The 21,726-nt window shown below is 38.2% G+C and overlaps 1 protein-coding gene across 2 annotated transcripts in view; it reads left to right on the plus strand.

The window, feature by feature from the left end:
- The window catches only part of LOC109037603 (uncharacterized), a 75,736-nt gene extending 55,317 nt beyond the window's left edge, over nucleotides 1-20,419 (plus strand). For both annotated transcript variants that reach the window (XM_072298409.1, XM_019052363.2), the window contains exons 3-6: nucleotides 15-557; nucleotides 1,682-1,768; nucleotides 10,277-10,331; nucleotides 11,209-20,419. In XM_072298409.1, coding sequence (XP_072154510.1) covers nucleotides 15-557; nucleotides 1,682-1,768; nucleotides 10,277-10,331; nucleotides 11,209-11,903 — 1,380 coding nt within the window. In that variant the 3' untranslated portion in view covers nucleotides 11,904-20,419. The remainder of the gene's footprint in view (nucleotides 1-14; nucleotides 558-1,681; nucleotides 1,769-10,276; nucleotides 10,332-11,208) is intronic.
- Nucleotides 20,420-21,726: the final 1,307 nt, after the last annotated feature.

Genomic DNA, 21,726 nt, shown 5'->3' on the forward strand with positions numbered 1-21,726 from the left:
TTGTTTTTTACCAGGTGACGAAATCAGACGAAGACCCGAACACGATCACGACCTCCTCGAACGCGAACCAGACGACCCCTCACTCCTCGAGCAGTCGAAACTCCACAAGCAACGGAAACCCCAACTCAACGCTCAACTCCAACTCCAACTCCAACAACTCGCCGCCGCACTCGACGAGCGTGCCGGCCCAGTCCAAGTCGCCGTTCATGTACGGGGGCGGAGGCGGTCACGGGGGCAAGTCGCCCCTGGAGCGGCCTGGCTCTCGCGGGGGTCTCCCGGTCTGGGCGGTCCCCCACGGGTTCCCGCTGCCCTCGACGCCGAACCCGCACGCGGCCGCCATGCTCTCCTCCTGCTACGAGGCGGCCATGGGCGCGGACATCCCGCCGCTGCGACGCAAGAAGATGTCGGGGATGATGATGTCCCGCGACACGCCGATCCTCCGCACGGTGCTCGGACAGGGGCAGGCCGACTCGAGCCAGCCGGTCTCCCTCATCTGCCACCCCGACAGCCACGACTCCCAGAACCACGCCAGCAGCCCCGCTCAGGATCCGGACAAAGTAAGTCACCCTCCAACTACACGCAGAGAAAAACTTCGTGCACTGGAAAAAAAAAAACACATTGGATCTAGAGTCCAGACTCTTAAAAACACAGACAAGAAAAAATACTCTTGATTCAATCGGATTTTTGCTTAAATCAAGAACCAAGCCTCTTAATTTGAGCGGATTTCCTTTTGATTTAAGCAAAAATCTGATTGAATCAAGAGTATTTTTTCTTGTCGATGTTTTTAAGAGTCTGGACTCTAGATTGCTGATTGTGATGTGTTTTTCTTTCCATGCGTGCGTGGACCCGAAGTTGAGGTTACATGGATCTCTGAAGTTATCTGATCACGCATCCGAAAACTTGAGGTCGAGCTGCCGAAGTTCGGGTCAGACATCGAGGCACTTCGGTATGTACCGGAGTACTTCAGATGTGTGACCCGAACTTCGGCAGCTCGACCTCAAGTTTTTAGATACGTGATTCGAAAACTTCAGAAATCCATATGACCTCAACTCCGCGTCCCACGCACGAGTTTTTTTCTCCGTGTAGAGTCCCTTAATACTGAGAGTTAGGTCAAGTGAATTCATTCCTGATTGGTTCCAGTATTTTAGGCCTCCACAGTGTCACAAACTGAATAATAAAGATTACATTTTCACCAATTGCAAAGATTATAATCTGGAATGGACCGGGGAATCACGGGTTCGGCAAGGAACAAACGGAATGAAGGAAGGGACGGAGGAAGGAAGTAGATTCCTTGTGGAGTCTTAAGAGCGACCCAGAGCGAGGAAGAAGAAATTTTGTTGTTTTGTTGGACGGGGAAATAGCTCAGCATTTGGTCAGTGAATTTAGAATCATAAATATGGGGTTGGGAAATGTATATTCCTGGTGTTTTTACTGTACTAATGCCTTAAGTATCTCATAGATCTGCCCAGAACCAAGGCAAAATTTCCTCAACTTTATTGAAAAATTACATGCTATTTCAGGAAAGTTTCTGTTTCGTTCATTTTTATTTTTTTGATAACTGTCGACATCCTCAGAGTTAATACCTGTCCTACTCGGATTGCTCCACCGTGCCGACTCAAACACTCAAACGAAAATCTTTAAAATGACCGCCTTCTCATATATTTTTCTCTTCTCTTCACAGAGTAATTTATCGGTTAAAGCTGAATTTTCGTCAGAAGGTGCTCCCTCTCCGTACACAGACGTCACAGACGAGGAAATGAACGACCGGGTAAGTTTGTAATTTTTTTTCATCACCGTTCATTACTTCCATTTCCCTCTGCTTGATGAAAAGTCGCCGCAAAAATAATTTAAGTATGTTCAGCTCACATCTTAATTATTCTAATAATCCATTTTGGAGTATTAGTTTGACCTATCCGCACTTGGTTTTTTCATCGTTTTCTCTGGTGAACTATAAAGTAGAAAGAACATTTGGACCGCATTTTGCAATAAGAAACCCTTATTTGGCTTATCCATAAAATCACGTACTTACGTAGGGAAAATAGATCATATGGATTGCATTTTGCAAAAAGAAATCGAGAGCATTACAATGTTGCTAGGATTGTGCAACTTAGATTCTTTGCAATAGCATCACTGAAATTATGCACAAAATTAGATTTACGAATCTAATATTCGTTTTGAATTTATACTTAATTGGGAGTGAAGATAAAACTTGTTTAGATGATCAATTTGTATTTGCAAGGTATTAAAAGTTACACAATTTTAGCGACTTTGGAATGTTCTCGGTTCCCCCTTGTGGAATGCAATCTATATCGACGTGAAACTATCAGACCACGTATCTCATTTGCCGTGTTTAAGAATCTCCGCTACTACTTTATTTTTCTGGAAGAGAACAAAAAAATATAATTCCCTGAAATATTCACCGAGTTTTCTTCGTATAATGAAGAAAAAACAGGGAAGTTTTCAAGAATTAACTTTGGGAAGTTTTCCATTCAAAAATGAAGTATGACAGGAAATCTATAGCGTCGCAAACCGAGATGCACTGGAAAAAAGTTGCTTGGATCTAGAGTTCAGACTCTTAAAAACGTTGAAAAGAAATAATACTTTTAATTTAATCGGACTTTTTGCTCGAATCAAAAGGAAATCCGCTTAAATCAAGAGGCTCGGCTTTTCAATTCAAGGAAAAATCGGATTGAATCAAAGTATTTTTTCTTGTCAATGTTATTAAGAGTCTGGACTCGTGATACAAGCGAATTTTTTTTCCAGTGTACGTGGTTCTCGATATTCGGTTTCTAAAATGTGTCAGAAATAGTAGTTCCTTATTGCAAAATTTTGCTGTTTGAAAGTAAACCACGAAGTACTCAAATTATGACCGACGCATTATCGTGTGAAATCGTCCATTCCCTCGAATGCGAGAGCATATTTCCGCAAAGCGCGGGACTAGGTCAGATGCGTGCGCCTTCAATCCGGCGAGATACCGCGAAGCATACGCGCGAGCCGGAAGGATGGACTGCGGACAATTAAAAGGAGAAAAAGCGGGCGCCCGGCTGCTCCTCGGAGTCGTGAGAACGCGGATGGATCGATGCAGTGCGATAACGCGAACCAATCGCCGGGCCTGTCAAGCCGCTCCGGCACCGAATTTGGCAGAGTGCTCACGCGCCCAGCTGCCAAGCCTCCGCCAAATGCGCCCCGAAAAAACCGCCCCCTCCGCCGAAGTAGCGTTCCGCCCTCGCGAAGTTTATACTCCTGCTGGCACCCTCAGTTTTCTCCGGATCACGATTGTCCTCGCTACGCCGCACATTTGAAAATCGCGGATATTATCGTTAGTGCACACCACACTGAAAAAAAACACATTGGATCTAGAGTCCAGACACTTAAAATCATCGACAAGGAAAAATACTCTTGATTCAATCAGATTTAAGCTGAAATCAAGAACCAAGCCTCTTAATTTGAGCGGATTTCCTTTTAATTTAAGCTTAAATCTGATTGAATCAAGAGACCTTTTTCTTCTCAATGTTTTCAAGAGTCTGGACTCTAGATCCAATGTGTTTTTTTTTTTCCAGTGCACTATAGAGGAAGATGAAACACAAAAAGTTTCACACACAAGGAGTTTCTCTTATCCTTAAACTCTACCGTGGTGCTGTCCAAGCAAACTGTGCATCTGGGCTAAACCCTCCTATAATTTTGCAAGGTTACGAAGTAGAGTTCGATTTCGAATTCTTAACACTAATTTTTAGATCATACTTCTAAATTTTCGTGTCACTTATTAACTTTTAAAAAAGTGGGGAGGAAAACCCGTTCCCTTATGGCATATAACCCGTATCATACTTCTAAATTTTCGTGTCACTTATCAACTTTTAAAAAAGTGGGGAGGAAAACCCTTTCCCTTATGACATATAACCCGTATCAATGGGTCCGTTGCGCTGATCACAAAATCGTGTTTTGATGCCCGGTTTTTTTAGATTAGCTAAAAATAATAAGATATGTCCAAACATCAACTTTCTACGTTCAATATTGCCGAGATATCACCGATTGAAAAGTTGGATTTTTGACGTCATCCACCGTGGTAGTGAAATCCCTGGTTTCTTCCATCTTGCTTTCGTCTCTCCAATTGACTCGATTCACCGTGTCCAGTTGCGATCAATTATTTCAGGAAGACAAAACCCGCGATTTTTGGGTGCGCGCGGAGGGAAGCGCGAGGTGGAGTCGGAGAAAGTTTACGCGCGGAGGGGCGCGAATAAAAATGTGCAACACGGCGACGATGGGGCGAAATATCGCGGAGCCGAGAGGGGTTCGCGGGAGGGGCGGGGCGGGGCGGGGGTGTGGGTGGGAGCAAGCGCCGCGGCCGGGGAAAAAAGGGGAGGAAAAAAGTGGAACAAACGAAAAATGCTCTCTTCCGCGATGCGGAATTCGGGCGCTATGGCCCGTTCTCGGGGTTCGGGTTCGCCAGCCCCGCGCCCCGCTGTCAAGTCGCCCCCGAGAAAATAAGACCTACTTCTCGCTTTCATTCCGGTCGAGATGTCTTGGAAACTCCTCATTAGTTGAGGTGGGAGAATCACTCTCGAAAATGCTGAGTCTTCTTGTGAGGAAGAATATTCATATTCAACTGATGAACCTTATTGAATCGGGACGTACGAAAACCGATTATGTCCACTTCTCCAGTCTTCAGTTTTAAGCGCTCAGCCGACAGCAGCGCTTTTTGATTTCGACTTGCCTCTAGAGTACTATTATACTAGTGCTAATTCGTTTAAATGGCGCACCAGCTTATCGATGTGTAGGCTTTTTTTTGGGGGGGGGGTCCATTTTTAAAATAAATAAAGCTGTGAAAACTGTATTTTATGCTTTTAACGTAATGCGCAGGTAGTTTCGATCGTTTGTCTATAAGAAAATTTCTTAGCGGTAAAGTAATTCTTATCGAAATTGATCGTTGAACTCAAATGAAGCCTAAAAAAAAACGCGCCTGATGAGCTCAACGGTGACTGTCATTTTCGGGAAACGAAAAAACGCGTTTACGGTTTCCTTGGTAACCTTTGTTTGCTATCAGCTAATGTTTTATTTCCATTTCCCAGCCAAGTCGACGGAGTTTATACTTCCTCTCCTCACTAAACACATTGACTAACACCTGAGCGCTTCTCTAATAACTACGACAGTATTAGAAATTTCCCGCTTGTTTTTTGTTTTTTTGTTTTTTTTTGAGTTGATAACATTTTTAAAGAGTTTATGCAACCATAGAAGTGATGAAAGGACTCGCTTTGGGATTAAGGTGACCCGGAGACGAGTATTAACGCCACTTTCGTGGTTGCATCCAACTCCGAAAAGTATTATCAACTCAAAAAGTGAAGACTAGGAAAATGGACGTTAGCGGTTTTCGAGCGTCCCGATTCAATTAGTATATTGAATTCAACTTTTCTGGGTCTTTGATGTTGAGAGATTGTTTAGCACATTATTTATTCTGTTTGTTGAAACATTATTTGGACTGTATACGTGGTGGAAACTTAGTTTTAATTGTCACAAATTTCGAAAATGAGAGACACCTCAACGCGCGTTGATGACGGCGCAGAGATACGACTATTCGTGCTTGATGGATGTCCGTATTGCATTTGGCAAATTGAAGGCGCGATAGCGCCAGGCGTGCTCCGCTGTATGTTGACTAGGTATTGGGTGTCACTCCGATTCGGGAGAGTGAAAGCATGAGAACCGATAACGTCTATACTACTTTCGGTTGTATTTTTCTCGTAGCTCTTGAAGCACAACTACAAATCAGACAAACGGAACAACGTGAAAATAGAGTAAGTGAAAGGATGCGCGACGCGCGTTGATGACGGCGCAGAGATACAACTATTTATGCTCTATGGATGTCCGTATTGCGTCTGTAAAATTGAAGGCGCGGTGGCGCAAGGCGTGAACTCGAAATGCTCCGCTTTACACTGCCAATGAAGCGTCGCGCGGACTTAGGAGAATCAGTGAAAATATGTGACCCGATTACGCGTTCCCCATCTTGGCTGTATTGACACTCTATTTTTTTTTATTTTTGAGGAAAATTATGCATCTTTTTCCTTGAAATTTTCAGATGTTTTAGATTAATTCGCGAACAAAATTATCTGACATATTTGAAGAAAATTTTCCAAAATTTTTCCAGTAAATTTGCTTTTTATCGGAGGAAATGCGGCATCTGAAGGCTCATACGGCGTTCTCTCTTAGCACGGCAGTATTAATGAGCCTCGGAGTAGCTTGCCATCGGAGGGGTAGGAGGAGTGCGTGAGGGCAAGGCGCTAGGAAAGCTCAGGCGAAAGTGGAAACCGAGTGACTTGGCAAGAGGGTCCCGAGAGCCGAAAAACACGCACGTGGAGGAGTCGCGAAAATCCGCCCCCGCCCCCTCCGCCACGCCGAAGCTCGCTCGACATTTCCGCCACCGCAACGCAGGACCGAAGGGGTGCAGGATCGGAGGGGGAGGTTTATTGATCACTTCCTCCCATTTTTTTCCCTCCCTGCACGCTATGCCCCAACTCGCCCGGGCTCGGCCTCCGTTTGTGCAAGTTGCTCGCGAACGCGGAATTTAGCGCACTCCCCCGCGACCGCGCCAAACCCCCGTCAGGTGGCAGCACCGTCCGAGTCACCAAGTCACTCTCCTCCCAGGGCGCTCTCGCTCTTGAGCTTGCGCTCTCCCCATCCATTTGCGAATCAGTTTGCCAAATTTATGCCCGAGGAAATTAAAGTTTTCACACTGACTATAGAGTCCCTTTATACTGAGAGTTAAGACGATGCGAATCCGTTTCTGATTGGTTCCCGTATTTTAGGCCTCCACAGTGTCACAAACGGGAATGAAGATTACATTCACACCGATTGCAAAGATAATAATCTAGAATGGACCGGGGAATGACGGGTTCGGCAAGGAACAAACGGAATGAGAGAAGGAACGGAAAAAGGAATTTGAAAATGAGCCGATGAAAGATTACGTAAAACTATCGATTTATGTAATCTTTATTCCCGTTTGTGACTCCATGAGGGGGGAGTTGTCTTAGCTCTCAGTATAAAGGGACTCTAACTGACTATAAGTGACGAATGGACCGAGTTTGTCCGAAAGGAACTAACCCACATTCGCGAGAAAATTGATTGAAACGCGTTTCTGAATTTCACTAGCCGTATATTTTCTCCTTCCAAAACTGAAAGTCTAAAAACAAAACAAAAAAATTGTGAAAAGAGGGGTTAAATTTTATTTTTTACATTGAGACTTATGCAGGAATAAAACTTCAAACTTCTTCTTCTCAGTTTCAACTTAATGTGGGTTGGTTCCTTTCTGATGAACTCGGTCTAAATACTTCAGTCTTCTTCGCACGACCACTGAAATGAGGCCAATCATCGATGATCTAACGACCAGAAAAAGCGGTCGGTCTCACATCTGCCGGGCAATGATGAGCTGAGATGATACTAGCTCGTGATCGTAAGCTCAAAAGAAATTATATCGCTTAACTCAATGGCAAGGAACATTTTTCAAAATTGTATAGGGTCTCCAAAGACAAGAAAAATAAATTTGGACAATAGCAGGGTTGATCTCGTTTGCTTAGGCGAGTTCGAATGATTTTTCGGATGACATCTAGTCATATTCGCATTGAGATTTTTTAGGAAGAGCCTGTGTGCATTAGAATTTGACTGGTATTTAACATAATAGGACGTATTTCTGCCAAACGGAAGTATGTGCATTAAGATATGATCCCTGAGACCCATAAGAATATATGCGTAACAGGGCTCACGTCATGATGCACTTAGTTCCGTTTGGCAGTAATACGTCAAATTATGTCAGGATAGGGACAATAGCGAGCGGGAAGCGGGCAGTTGGACATCGGAAGCACTCGGAAAAACAGCCCAAATTTCCAACAAACCCCTTAGCTCTTAGGTGCTTTTAATCCTCCAGTAGATTGGACCTGTTTTTGTTGCAATTCCAGTTGAAGTACTGTTTTACTATGGTCACATTATCTGCAATAATGTCAAAGAAAGAACAGTCCGTCTACTCAAGACTAAGACCGAGGCCATTTTGATTTCAGTATTTCAGTGTGCAAGGGCAAGGCGTGTTTTTCATGTAGAATTATCACAAGTTCAGCCTCAAAACGATAGAATACCCAAATTCATCCGTTTAGCGGTCACCTTCTAGAAGGTCTCAGTGTAAATATGCCTTCACCGATCAGCGCTATCCAGTCAGCAGTGTTCGAAACTCATCTATGAGTTTTAGGAGCCACGTGGCGCAACAAGCCCGATTTTTAGGCACCACTGAAGATTTTTTACGGGCCAAATTGACTCTTTGCCTATATACCACGGCGTATTTAGTGAAAAGTTAGACGCAAGATGTTTTAGTTACAGAACTAATAACTGTAACTTCGGGGAAATTTCGAAAAATCACCAAACAGAAAAATTAGGATATTTTTTGGAGGGGGGAGGGGCAATTTATAGGGGCAACATTGGCGCAGAGCCTTCTTTTTTTAGGCGCCATGGCCGGCTTTTTAGGCGCATTTGGCGCGTTAGCGCCTGCGATATTCGAACACTGCCAGTCAGATTCTTGCCCGACGAATTTCATTGGTGGATCTTAGAAGCGTAGTTGCTTTCTCAGCGGTTATGGTCTCCAGACGGAGCTTTCATGGGCTTTCTTTCAAAAGTTAATCGGAGCGAGAGTTCAGGACGGCAACAGAGCGAATCGAATTGACGTGTTGCGAATAGCGAAAGTGCGTGCGACCCTTCCCTCCCCTGCCCCCGCCCAGCGCGCCTCGGCCGCTCCCCTCAACTTCCCTCCTACTCCTTCTCTCTTGCCCGCGGCGGGAGGGGGGGGGGGGGAGAAAGCTGTGCGTTCGTGTTCCGCGGCCGCGGTTCGCGAGCGCGTTCTAGCGGATTTTTTGAAAGATTCGCGCTTGCACGTGTCGCTCGTCTCGACGTTGCCGAATGGGCCTTTAACCCCGGATGACCCTTCTGCAACGGGGAACTCGTAGAGAGGGGAATTTTCTCTGCTGCCGGAGCGAGCTTTCCGCGCCTGGAAAACTGAGTGGTTGACTTCACGTAACATTGGTCACGATTTAAAAGGACCGTTCATAGAATAAGTTGAGGAGGAAGGGTTTAGGAGGACGGGTTTAGGAGGACGAGTAAGTAACCTTAGAAATTAGGAAGGTGGGGGAGGGGGGAGCGTCAAGCCTGTCTTGAATTGCGGATTATTACGTCAGAAGTCTGAAAAAATAAGAGGTACAATACTTAAACTTTACCCGGGTTTCGCTGATTTAGGGATGACTGAGGGGGACTGTAGCCTATGAAGAAATTTCCAGGGAGGATGATCTGGAGGTCTTTTAACAGGTGCCCAACTGAGGGGAGGACAGGAGAAGCGCGATTTTGGAGCTTGGTCAAAAGTCGAAATATAAGTCAAGCATAATTTTCTTGATCGATTCGTATACGAAAATCGGCTCAATGCTTTCAGTCATTGATCAATTCAGTACAAGTTCTTGGTCCTGCATACCAAGAATTTGTCAATAAATCATTATTGTCAGTATTTTGTCGTAAATATGTTTTGTAATTCATCCGTTTCATTAGATTTCGGCAAGTTCGTAAAATCGCACAAGAAAATACTGGGATTGCCTGTTCAAATGCAAGTACAATTGCATCAGTCCATATTGAAGGGGTTTTAACGCTCCAACTCATGCGTCCGCACTACGGACAACGTTGCGACTTACGCACTTTTTTCTCTCAAGTACGGAGATAACTCTCAAAGGCTTGAATGATGCTTGATTTTTATGCCTGCCTATCTAAGATCAGTTTTGCCACCAGAAAATAAACTTTAAGGAAAGTTTCCCCAAGGAAACAATAGTTTGAAGTTTTTCAGTTCAAAATGACTTTTGAAGGATTTGATTATGACAGCCAAGTCTTCCTCTTCCCTCATACTGATTTACCATGTTTTTACCTAAGACTTCCTCGAATGTCATTCACCTCTTTATTCTGCCGTGCTAAGGGAAAAACGCCGTTAGCATTCGTATGTTGCCAAATTTCCTCCCAGAAAATATCCATTTCTGAAGAAAGTTATGAATATTTTTCCTCGAAATTTTCAGAGTTTCTAGATTAAATTCTGAACAAAATCGTCCGAAAAATCGGAGGAGAAATGTTTACAAATTTTCCTGAAAATTCGTTGCTTTTCGAAGGAAATTTGGCAACGCTCGATGGCTCATATGACGTTCTTCCTTAGCACGGCAGAAATTGTTGAGAGTTTTTAAAGCTCGCGAGTATTCATTTATTTATTTTTTCTTTTTCACAGGCAAGAATGATGTTGCACTCATCCTCACCTAAATCGTTCTATGCGGACTCGAAAGGTAAAGATTTTGTTTCCACAATAAAGTTATGGTCAGAGTAGTTCTCAAAGAGAGAGAGAGTAGAAGCAACTCTATGTTTTTTCCAAGGGCTTCGATCAAAAAAGGATCGGGCTCTAGCCCTCACTGGAAAAAAAAAAAAAAAAAAACACATTGGATCTAGAGTCCAGACTCTTGAAAACATTAACAAGAAAAAGGACTCTTGATTCAATCAGATTTAAGCTTAAATCAAAAGGAAATCCGCTCAAATTAAGAGGCTTGGTTCTTGATTTAAGCTTAAATCTGATTGAATCAAGAGTATTTTTTCTTTTCGATGTTTTTAAGAGTCTGGACTCTAGATCCAATGTTTTTTTTGTTTTTGTTTTTGTTTTTTTTTTTCCAGTGCTCATTGGATCGTGAGTCTCGAGGACTTTCCCGATCCAGAAACTGAGCCTCCATAAAGTATTTTTCAATTATGATTTCTTTGGCTAGAATATTTTACCCTAGACAAAATGCTCATCGACGGCCAGAGTTGGAAACATTATATCCGGGTTTGTGATGTTCTAGGATTCCCTCCCATTATACATAGGATTCTTTTTTAAAAATTAAATAATTTTTTTCGAAACTTTGTAAGATTTTCTCTGCACGTAAAGTATCCTGTGTACATATCAAGCGATAAGCTGAGCTTGTTTTCGCGAAAAGATGAAATGTGGACGGATATTTCGGAAGAATGTAATTAAGACACATGGTTCACAAGTTTAACCATGGATGTTCAGCCAGTTTTTTTTTGAAATTCTAATAAAGCCTCATCAATATTTCCCAAAAAAGGATATCTCATATTCTCGTGTTGAATATTCTAGGTATAATATTCATTTCTATGGATTTGTTTCTTATTTTTTAGGCGGCTCTGTATCCTCAGCCATTGCCACGTACGTGCCTACCCAGAAACCAGAGTGGAAGCGGTATAAACAGTACACACGACACGACATCGACTCGGCAATCGAAGCAGTGCAAAACGGTATGAGTGCTCTGCAAGCCTCTCGGAAATTTGGAGTGCCATCACGGACGTTATACGACAAAGTGAAAAAGCGTGGAATCGTGACGAGCCGGCCTTTCCGACGGAGCTCGAGTGGGAATAATGGTGCAGCGTTTCCTTACGGTATTAGTGGTGCAAGTTTAATGTTAGCAGGTAATGAGCAAAATCACATGAGCATGGAGCGGATGTACCTGCACCATGCGGATGTCGGGGACAGCAGATCCGCAGATAACGACAGAGAAGCTGTAGCAATAGCCGCAGCTGCAGGTGCATCGATCAATTCAGATCGCAACTCAACGACGCCTCCCAACAGTCATCCTTCGCCACGATCTCCTTCGCCGAATTTAATCAAGTATGCAAATAGGAATAGTATGACTCCATCTCCGCCTCCGATGCAAGAGGGCGAGGATGAAGAAGACCAGGTGGAGGATTTGTCGATATCGCGGAAGCCAGACCCGCCTCCAACGTCTAGAGTCATCATGCCACCGATGAGCCAAGCCACCGCAACCATGCTGGCTGCAGGAAGCGACAGCATGCCATCCGATGGTGTCAGAGATTGATAGATACTTACGCCTACCCTCACAAAATGCCTTTCAATAACTCAGGAATTTGTTATGTAGTTGTTTTCAGTTTCTTTGCGGCTTCATCGAGCTTTTTTTGTTCACAATTAGTTGTGTTTTAAGTGATGGTCCATAAAAATGTCCAGCTGGCAATGCTGAATTGTTTTGAGCACTCTTAAATATGAGCATGGTTTCTAAGGATGCGCATCCAAAGTCTCATGTTAGATGACTAAACTGTACATTTTCACTGTTGTCTGTATTTTCACGATATTCTTTTGCTTTTTCTGATAGGTCATTTAATTTACCTAACTGAAGGATCTGTTGCAAATAACTGTCTTCAATGAAGTTTAATTTTAATTTTTCCCCTTTCATACTTGAAATGTCGAAGTAGGTACCTACCCTCATTTTTTATTCATCGTCAGTCTAATCGGTAATGTTTTTAGTTTGATCTGTTGAAGCAAGTCAAACATTGCAGTCTGTTTGTTTGCTGGTTCATTGATTTTTTTCTTTACATTTTTTACAAAGTTCATGCTCAGAACTGAAGTTACAGCATTTTCATTTGTACTTATCACTGCTAGTTTTCATTCTCAAGATACCTCTATCATTAAAAACTTTTATATTTACCTATTGTTCGTGGTTGGAGAAAATTTTCCTCAAATTATATTTTCAACAAATTAGGTTCAAAAGTTATCATGACCAAATTTTAGAGTGTAGATTATTACTTCAGGCTGGTTTCTTTTTGCATTACTTACGAGGTATCCTTCTTTACTTAGTCCTATTTTGTGTTTTTCCTTCTTCCTGACTTTCTCAATCTTAATTTTAAATCAACTGTTCATTTCATTATATAAGACTGATTTGTTTTAATTTTTATTAAAGACATTCTTGTTGTTTCCTATTGAAGAAATAGATTAGCTTGGAGTCCAGTTTTTCATTTCATGTTACAAGATATTTTATTTTCAAATAGTAAGACTGGTTCTGTTTGACACTAAGATGCAAGTGTAAATCATCTGTTCTGGATTTTGAAATTGAGTGAATGCATAGAAAGTTATCCTACCCATCATGGTTGATCAACGTTAAATCGAAAAATCTCTAAAAAAACTTAAAGGTCAGCAGATTTGGATAATAAGTATGTTGAAATATTTGTTTCTGCCACTTTGCTTTCCCTGTTGTAATATCGTAAAAACACTGAATCACACACATCAGAAATTTAACGTATAATATGTTGCGTTTCCCCAATTTGAAGGAACCATCATTGAGGAGGACTCGTCTGTATAGTCAAATTTTCCAATTCAACAATGGTTTAACTTATACTGGCATTGAATAATGTTGAACATATCTTAAGTTTGATGAATCCGCTGACGTGAATGTATTGATCAATGTAGCTCACTTCTCTATCTGCATTTATTTCCACAATATAGAAAAATCTAGATAATGAATCTTTATAAAACTAAAATCCCTCACTGTCTTTCCTGAGTTACCTGTGCCACTCAAAGTTCAAAATAGCCAATTATTTTTAAATCCTTTTTCTCTAGCTAATTGTTTCTTTTCGTTTCAGATGATATCAGTTAATTTTATCACAATTCGTTATTTCTCCAGCCTAGTACCTTACCGCCTCCTGTTACAAAAAGTTTAATTATCCTACAAAGTAAATTGTTACCACATTTACATTGGAGTGAAATCAAAGTTAATTTTTAGCAAATCTCACATTTTTTTTAAGGAAAGTTCTTGAATTTAATATTTCACACTCGTTATTACATATTTTTGTATCCATCTCTTGTTAAATAACACTTAGTTCAATTAAATCCGTATATTTTTGTCCCTGGATAAACAGTTTTTCCATGAACGCAAACGCAGTGCCTACAAATCTGAATGAATCCTGAATTTGAGGAACATCTAAAAATTAAACTTATCTCATTTTCCTCATCTCAAAATTCATGGATGAAGTATTGTTTGTTGGGTTTTGCACACATATTTAATTTTTTAACAATATTCACTCAAATGTATCTACCTACCTAGTTCAAATCACTAGCAATTTTTTCCCCTCAGTTTTGCCTTTACTAAAGCTTGAGAAATTTACGTTTTGATAAATATCTACTCCTTCAATACAATGTCGCTCACTACTTTTATTCTTACAATTAGAGATGCAACCACAATGTTAATCAAAATGTTTTTATTTGTCATACTTATACGTTACGCTGTTTAGTCAATGTTACGAATGTGTTCTTAAAGTGTATTTAAACATTAAAAAGTACTGATACTATAGCTATACTTATTTATCACGTTACGTATCTCTAATCTTTGTTTTCACGTGAACACAATGTGTTTTATTGTTAGCACAATTTTGTTCTTAGTATTTATCAGTGTGGAAACTCCACTAGAAAAGCTCATCATTTGGACTCTGTCTTGTTTTATCATTATCATCAAATGAAAACAAAGCCGTAATGCTTTGATGTGATGTTGCTTCATATGGTTTGTTACTGCAAGCAGACTTGGTTTATTACTTTGTCTAAGGATTCTTTTAAGTTTCGCACTGTTCCATATGTCAGATGTGAGCTTGTAGCATTCATCTGACTCCAATTATCCTCAATTGTGTTGAAATTCCAGTACATACCCTTATATTATAAACATAAATGGGGTAAAAAAAAACCTTAAATAACATGAATCATGAGAAAACATACCTGTAGTAGCACACCTCGTAAAATAACTTGTAAGCTGCAAGGTTCTACAATTTTGAAAGTTTAACTTAGAGCAACTTAATAATCGGAGCTCAAAAATTTTTTGTAAAAATTGACGAACTGAAAGGTCAAAAAAATAAAAATAAGGGAGGGTGGACTGAATCTTCTGTTTATTTTTCTTGCAAAGAATACTGCATGATAATTCGTTTTTGATCTATTTTGCTACCTTTATGTGAAATAATAATTTTTTTTCTTCTTTCTTGTAAGTTTTACGGTGTGTGCTGCTAGGGAAGTGACTTTCAAATTATTACAGTAACAAAAGAAGGCAAAATTCAAAACGCAAAGGTAAAAGATAAATTAAATCACTAATTTCTTGGCTTTTGAAAATTTTGAAAATATGAATTGGCTCTGTGTACGATTAGGCTGCGTGATGAATTTTGCCTATTAATAGATCGATTAATAGATAGATTAATAGATTGGTTCACCTCGAGGCAGACCAACTCCCATTGCAAAACTTAGCCTCTTGAGTAGAATGTTGTCTCTTACAGCGGTGTGCGCACAGTATTAGTCATGTATTTTTGTAACTTTATTAGGTAAATGCTCAATAATTCCTCACTATAAGATTCAGTTCCTTTTAATCAGCCGTATCTACCTCACTTTGTTAATTGGTGTTTAAGGGAGCTTATTTTATTTTCTTGACCATATTATTGTCGTTATTTTGTAACTTTGTAGCTCATCATACTCATCCTCACCTAGTTTGTACAGTTTTTCAGCAATGTTTATTAGTAAATAATACTGACTGTTTTGATGTCTTTTCCTGTATATTGTAAAACTGATATTGCAGAAATCTTATCCGTATTGGAGAAGCAAATGTTGTAGATTAAGTGATACAGTAGGCACTATAAATATTTTTTAAGTTGTCATTTCAACTGTTGAATGTACCTATTTCTACCACCTATTTTGTACCTCCTTCAGTACTCGCACCCTCTTGTAATCAATGGCTTGAACTGATCCCTTCAATTGCAAGCAATCTTATGTGGATTCAACATATAAATGCTTTGCCCAAGTTCTAATGTAGTCATGATCAACTGTCGGGACCATTTGATTTCAATACCTGTATACCTGCAAGGGTTTCTAACCTCATTGTGTTCATGTGAGCAATTTTCTTTGACTTTGAAAATTTAATTAAGTTTTTGACTGTGCGGCGGGTTTCCCCATCCTTGATGTTCATATATCCATTATCCACCACAAAAATCTCAGATTCGTTGGTGTGATAGTAATCAAAATTTGTGTTCAGGTTTGTTTCGCTTGTGTTCATTGCTACTTTTTTCAGACTGAAAAAGAGAAAAGGTTCTTTCTGGCTTTTGTATTTATTTATATATTAGGAGATACTTACAAAATTGAATAAGGATAGGTGTGCTTATAAACTTATATTAAATGGGCTTTTTGAAGTAGGTTGATTTCCTAGAGTTAAGAAATATTTGGTTGGTTGACTATTTATTTTGTATTTGAAAGAGCAGGAATCAAGAATTTGTTACTTGCATTATTTTGAAGATGTGTTAATCACTTGAGAAGAAAAATTATGTAGATTTATCAAAGGAGAAGGAAAAAAAACGGCTGGGTAATAAATCTGCCACCTAAACTTTTTTTTTTTTTTTTTTTTTTTTTTTTTTTTAATCTTTCGAAGTTTTTTTTCATTAAGTTGTACTGCTCTCCTAAATTACAATGTTTCAATATACCCCTATCGGTATTTACATTCAGTAACTTTGTAACAACCAACAAAGGAGAGTACCTACCTATTTTTTAATTTCGTTCTCTCCTAAATATCAGTTTCATTCATCAAAACTCTGATCAAATTTTAAAATAGGAGTGCCTACTTTAAACCTGCTCAGTTTGCTCTGTTACCTTTCTCACACTCTTCAGAGCATCCAATTATTGTACTACCTACTCTAAAGTTTCACATGAGAAGGCACATTTAAGTAAAAATTCGGTACCTACAAAATTTACCACTAAGTAAGCAATGCGTCAAAATTAGGTTTTGATGGTCATATAGTCATAACTACCTAAAAGAAAAGTAGTGTGAGAAAACTTAATATCTTGCATTTTCTACCCTCAAAATGGTCACTTCAAACATAAAAACCAAATAAATCCCCAAAAATATTAAAAACAAAATTCAGAAATATGTACCTATGTTTACTGAAAATTAAAGTTTAAATCTGTTCCAATTTGCATCTGCATTGGGCTCCTAGCAACATTGGGGGCATAAATTGAACTTGTATTTAAAAACAAAGTAACTGTAAGACTGATTAATTTGTGTTAAGCTATGGATGTGTAAGCTACAATTTTAACATGTGTGTACCTTTCTTGTAAATTTAAGTAAAAGTATAAGACTGACTTCGAATTAGAGGATAAGTTTCTTGCTTCATTGTAATAGTTGACAGTTTCACATCTGCATTTCATGTTTGAGGATATCATGAATCAGATATTTTGCTTCAACTGCATTATGGGTAGCTGAAATACCTTTGAATATTTGACTTGTGGGCCGGTTGCAATTTTTAAAAAGAATATGTACTAGTAACAAATTAATTTTTGATAAAAAGTTAATAAAGAAAATTTATTGAAATAGATTATAGAAAATTAAGGGCCAGAAAATCCCCACAAAAAATGAAAAAAGTAAAAAAAAAAACAAATAAAAAAAGAATCGAAAAAAGAAGAAAAAAATCATATTGTAAATAGTCGAACCTTGAAATTTTTGCGGAAAGCATTTTGGGTTAATTTTGTGTTCCAAAACTCTCTCACTTCACTGGTGCAAGATGGGAAGAAACTATGTGAAGAAATTCCATTTCTCAAATTTCTTGTTCTCCCTTCATACTGAGTGAGGTCTTTGAATATGCTTACAAAAATGAAAAAAATATCTTCTGGAATGATATTCATTTTGTTTTGTTTACTATACTGTAAGCTCTTCAGATTTTGAAATAGTACATTGAAGTTGGAAATTTTGTCACGAAAATCAAGTTTTTTGGAAATGTTGGAAGGATTGTCAACACCATGATTTCTGTGTTTTGGATAAGAAAACTTGAAGATGGTGTTAAAAATTGTTTTGGTACATAAGTTAACCTTTTATTTTGTATCATATTACTGTTCAGCTTTCTTTGATCTTTAAGTAGGCACTTAGTGTCGTTTCCCTCTTCTAAGTGAGTCAAAAATTTCACTTTATAGTGTTGCTCAAAAATCATCATCCTTCTTGTATGATCGTGCACTTTAAAATTAAACTCTCTTTTCTTTTACTGAAAATCATTGAAATGCTCCCTTTCATTCATGAGGTGTCTTTTAAAAATTTTCAGAATTCAAGTTAAATTGTAAATTTTGACAGGACTCCAATCGTACCTATATTCAAATAAAAAATTGAATTGAAGCGTGTGTATAGATATGTGTACATATTGTTTGTGTATTTAAATTGTGTCCATAAATTTGGAAATTTCGATTCCAAAAATGAAGGCAACAAAGTGCAAAAATTAAGATAAACTGCTTTTTGAAAGTTTGTTGAAAGTTGAAGTATGTGCTGGATTTTCAGTGGGTCTCCGACCATAGAGCAAGAGACAAAAGAATATGGGTATGTTGGTTGATCTGTTTTAGACTTGGTATTTATCATTCCATGTTTTCCTCAAATTATCAAATGCTCTTCATCTATTTGTAAAATACCTGGTAGAAAAATTCTCACTTGTATCATTCAAAAAAAGCAAAACATTAATTTACTTGGTGTTTTGATATCATAAAAAGAAATGTAAATTACGCACTTTAACAAGAGAAGGAAGAAGGGAATACATTTTAAAAGAATTTTCCGTACCATCAGGTATTTTTTCTTTGAAGGAAGCTCCAAATTTAGTAATTCCAGACTTTGAACCAACTTTCTTCAAAGCAAGCAGTTATCTTAATAGAGTTAATGTTTAGCTTTAAGTGTACAAGTCCAGACCGGTTTTATTGTAATATTTATTCATTGAACAAATGGGTGTTGAATGTTATTTATTTATTTCTCCGTAAATAAATAAATCAAAGTTTCGGATCACATAGTGTATTTAAGGTATTGGTGTTTTTTTCATCTCTAATTTTTTTTTTTTTGATTTTTTATCCCCCCTTGCTGGCCTCAGTTCTCTCTTGAAATGTGACGCACCAAAATGTCTTCTCCTATCTCTTTTTTTCCTGTATTAAATATTCACATCTCTTCTTGACTTTGCAGTGAAACCACCTGTGGATAAATAATTTCTCCAGTAAATCAATCGAGTTTTGCTGCTTTTAATAGCATCAAAGAAACTTAACTGGTAAACGGTGTTGAAATTTTTCCGAAAGAAAAGTGACCCTCGCTACTTTTCAACTTCATGTAGTACCTACGTTCTCCTGATAACTTCTCATTTACCCTCTCAATAGGTGAATTTTGGCAATTAAGATTAGAGGATATTATCTGTTTATTCCATGAGTCCAGGCTTAGTTCAACTAGGTAGCATCTGGATGAATGTCAATTCTTACATGAGTGGTTTTCACTTGAAGTCACCGATCTATTCTATCAACTTTCATGTACTCCTTAAAATCATTGTTTATTATGTAGTGTTACATTTTTATTATTTATTTTAAGTTTTAAAATTGCAACATATATTTCTTTATTTTACATGTTATATGTTACTATTTTGAATGTTTCTCTTTGTTTTTGTTTATTATTTAGATATTTTGTTAATCCATGATTTTATTTTATGGAGCCCTTTTTTTTGTTCTGTGACGTCTGCTTCCTCTCTTCTTTCGTCTCCTCAATTCCAATGGTAGCTTGCTGATCGGTCCTCACAGATCTAAGTATAAACTAAAAAAAGTCAACTGACTGCTTTAACTTCTCTCAGTTTTTGTGAAAACCATTTTTTCTGCAACCCTCGTACAAGATATCTGTTTAAAATTAAGTACACAGGAATTTATTTTTTAATTTTTCCTTGTTATTTTATTCGCTATGTATACCAAACGAATACATTTCAGGCCAGTAAGAAAATTGCAAGAAAGCAGTGTAAGAGCCATGTACAATTTTTCACCTCTTTAGCTTGAAAAATACTTCGAGCTATGATTTTTTTTTTTTATATTCATTACTTTCTAAAACTTCCTCTGTGTACATTGTGCAATACTACCTAAATCAAACTCAGTTTTACGTGATGTATCACCAGAAAGAAATCCATTCAGAAGTAGAGGGAGGAAAGAATTGCCAGAGACTACGTGGATTCTGCTGTCAATACATTTTTCATTTACCGAACGCAACCCTTGATTATTGACTCAATTAATTCAATTAGTTGACTCCGTTTCTTTATCAATTACCTTGTGGAAACGACTTTAGTAATTACTTGATCTCCATCTCGATTTTTGACCTTCTTTCCGAAGCCAATGATTTTAGTCACAATAGAAGCTTACAATTTCGAATGATAGCTTCTTCCTGTGACAAAATTGCAGTGTATATGATAGCCGGATCCAATCGGTGGATTTTCTCTCCTCATATTTTTTTTTTCATTTCATTTTATTAAATTATTTGTTTATTTTATTATTTTTAATTTTTTTTATTTTTTTTTATTTTAGAAAAATTGCTTGTAAGTTCTAGTTTTTTATTCAAATTCAGCTGCCTTATACCAAATGTACATTAGAATAAATTTATTGCAACGTTTAAGATTTGTAAATTGTTTGTTTGTTTGTCAGTAGCACCCTCAATATTTTTTTTCTTTTTTTTCCATCTTTTTTAATTCATCTCTTAATATTATGTATTCAATACTTATTACCTCCTTTTCTTATTTTATAAATACAAATGCTTATATAAACTTACTTTTGATCAGTTTTTTTTTCCATCTACCCATTCCAGTCTCTTTAAAATTGGTTCCCTGTGGAATGTATTTTAGTTACCTAGAGATCCAGTTTTTTTTGACTCTTACATTTCTCCTGGGATTACAAATCCTCAAAAATCATAGGTATGAAGTTATCCATATCTGACGCAAGCTCATGAGGTGATTTATCACCTCATGAGCACATTTAAAGGCAGACACTATACCTTTTAACATATTTTTTTATGTGACATGAATGCATGGAATGATAAAATAAAGGAAAATAGGTGAGATCTTTTTGTCATAAGAAGGGTTTAATTAATGATCATAGGAGACACAGGGTGTGGTTATCATCAATAGTAAAACTGTAAAACTCCGAAACTGTTGGCTACTTATTTTATTCTTCGGCTGAGTAGGAGAGGAATTGAAATAGGAGTATAAAGGTTTCATTACATTGTTGCCAAGTCAAGAGAAAGCCTATCAACGATGAAAGCCAGAAACAAAAATGCGATGGCAAAAATAGAAATTGCAACTTTTGCCGCCAAATCACATTCATCAAAGATAATTCAATTTCTCTCTCTTTATTTCTCTTTATTTATTGTAATGTGAAAAATTTGTCGTATGAAAATACATAATAACATTTTGCATCTGCATGTAACCTCTGATAATTGGGTAAAGATTCAAATAATACATATAAAATTTCAGAAAAAATCAATAATAGATGTTAATAGTTTCACAAAGGCGAGCTCTCCAACACAGTAGTGTTGGAAACAGCAGCTTGTTCTCTATTGCGATCTTCTGAGAATAATGTAATTTGTCTATGATTCACGCTGGCATTGTTTTGAAAGGGATGAAGTAAAATTCAGTACAACTGTACGTACTTTACTATCAGTAAATTAGGGTTCATGCACCAATGAAGTAGTACGTGTCGAATAAGTTGCATAGGCAACGTGTTGAAGGCGCTTCCTCAGCGTTAAGCATTAACAGAGCTATATCCCGCCATGAGTCGTATTCAGAAAGTCATGATTTCGCATTTAACATCCATGCATATGGTATTTTAAACGACTTTCAAGTTCCATTGAGTTTTCGCAGCTATTTGATTAAATTTTGGCGTTTTACTGGTAATTTTTTTGTAAAAAATTCCTAGTCAATCTATACTGTAAGCTTCGAGACCTCCTAATTTTTCGTAACTTGTGACGCTTAGTGATAGGGTTCTACCGAGCCGATTTTCATGATTTTTGCGGCTTATCGACGGGCAATTGTCTCTAGATAAGCCCGCTTCATTCAGATTTTCAAAGTATGACCCAGGTT

The sequence above is a fragment of the Bemisia tabaci genome, chromosome 3 (assembly GCF_918797505.1).
Source record: "Bemisia tabaci chromosome 3, PGI_BMITA_v3".
NCBI classification, from domain to species: Eukaryota; Metazoa; Arthropoda; class Insecta; order Hemiptera; family Aleyrodidae; genus Bemisia; species Bemisia tabaci.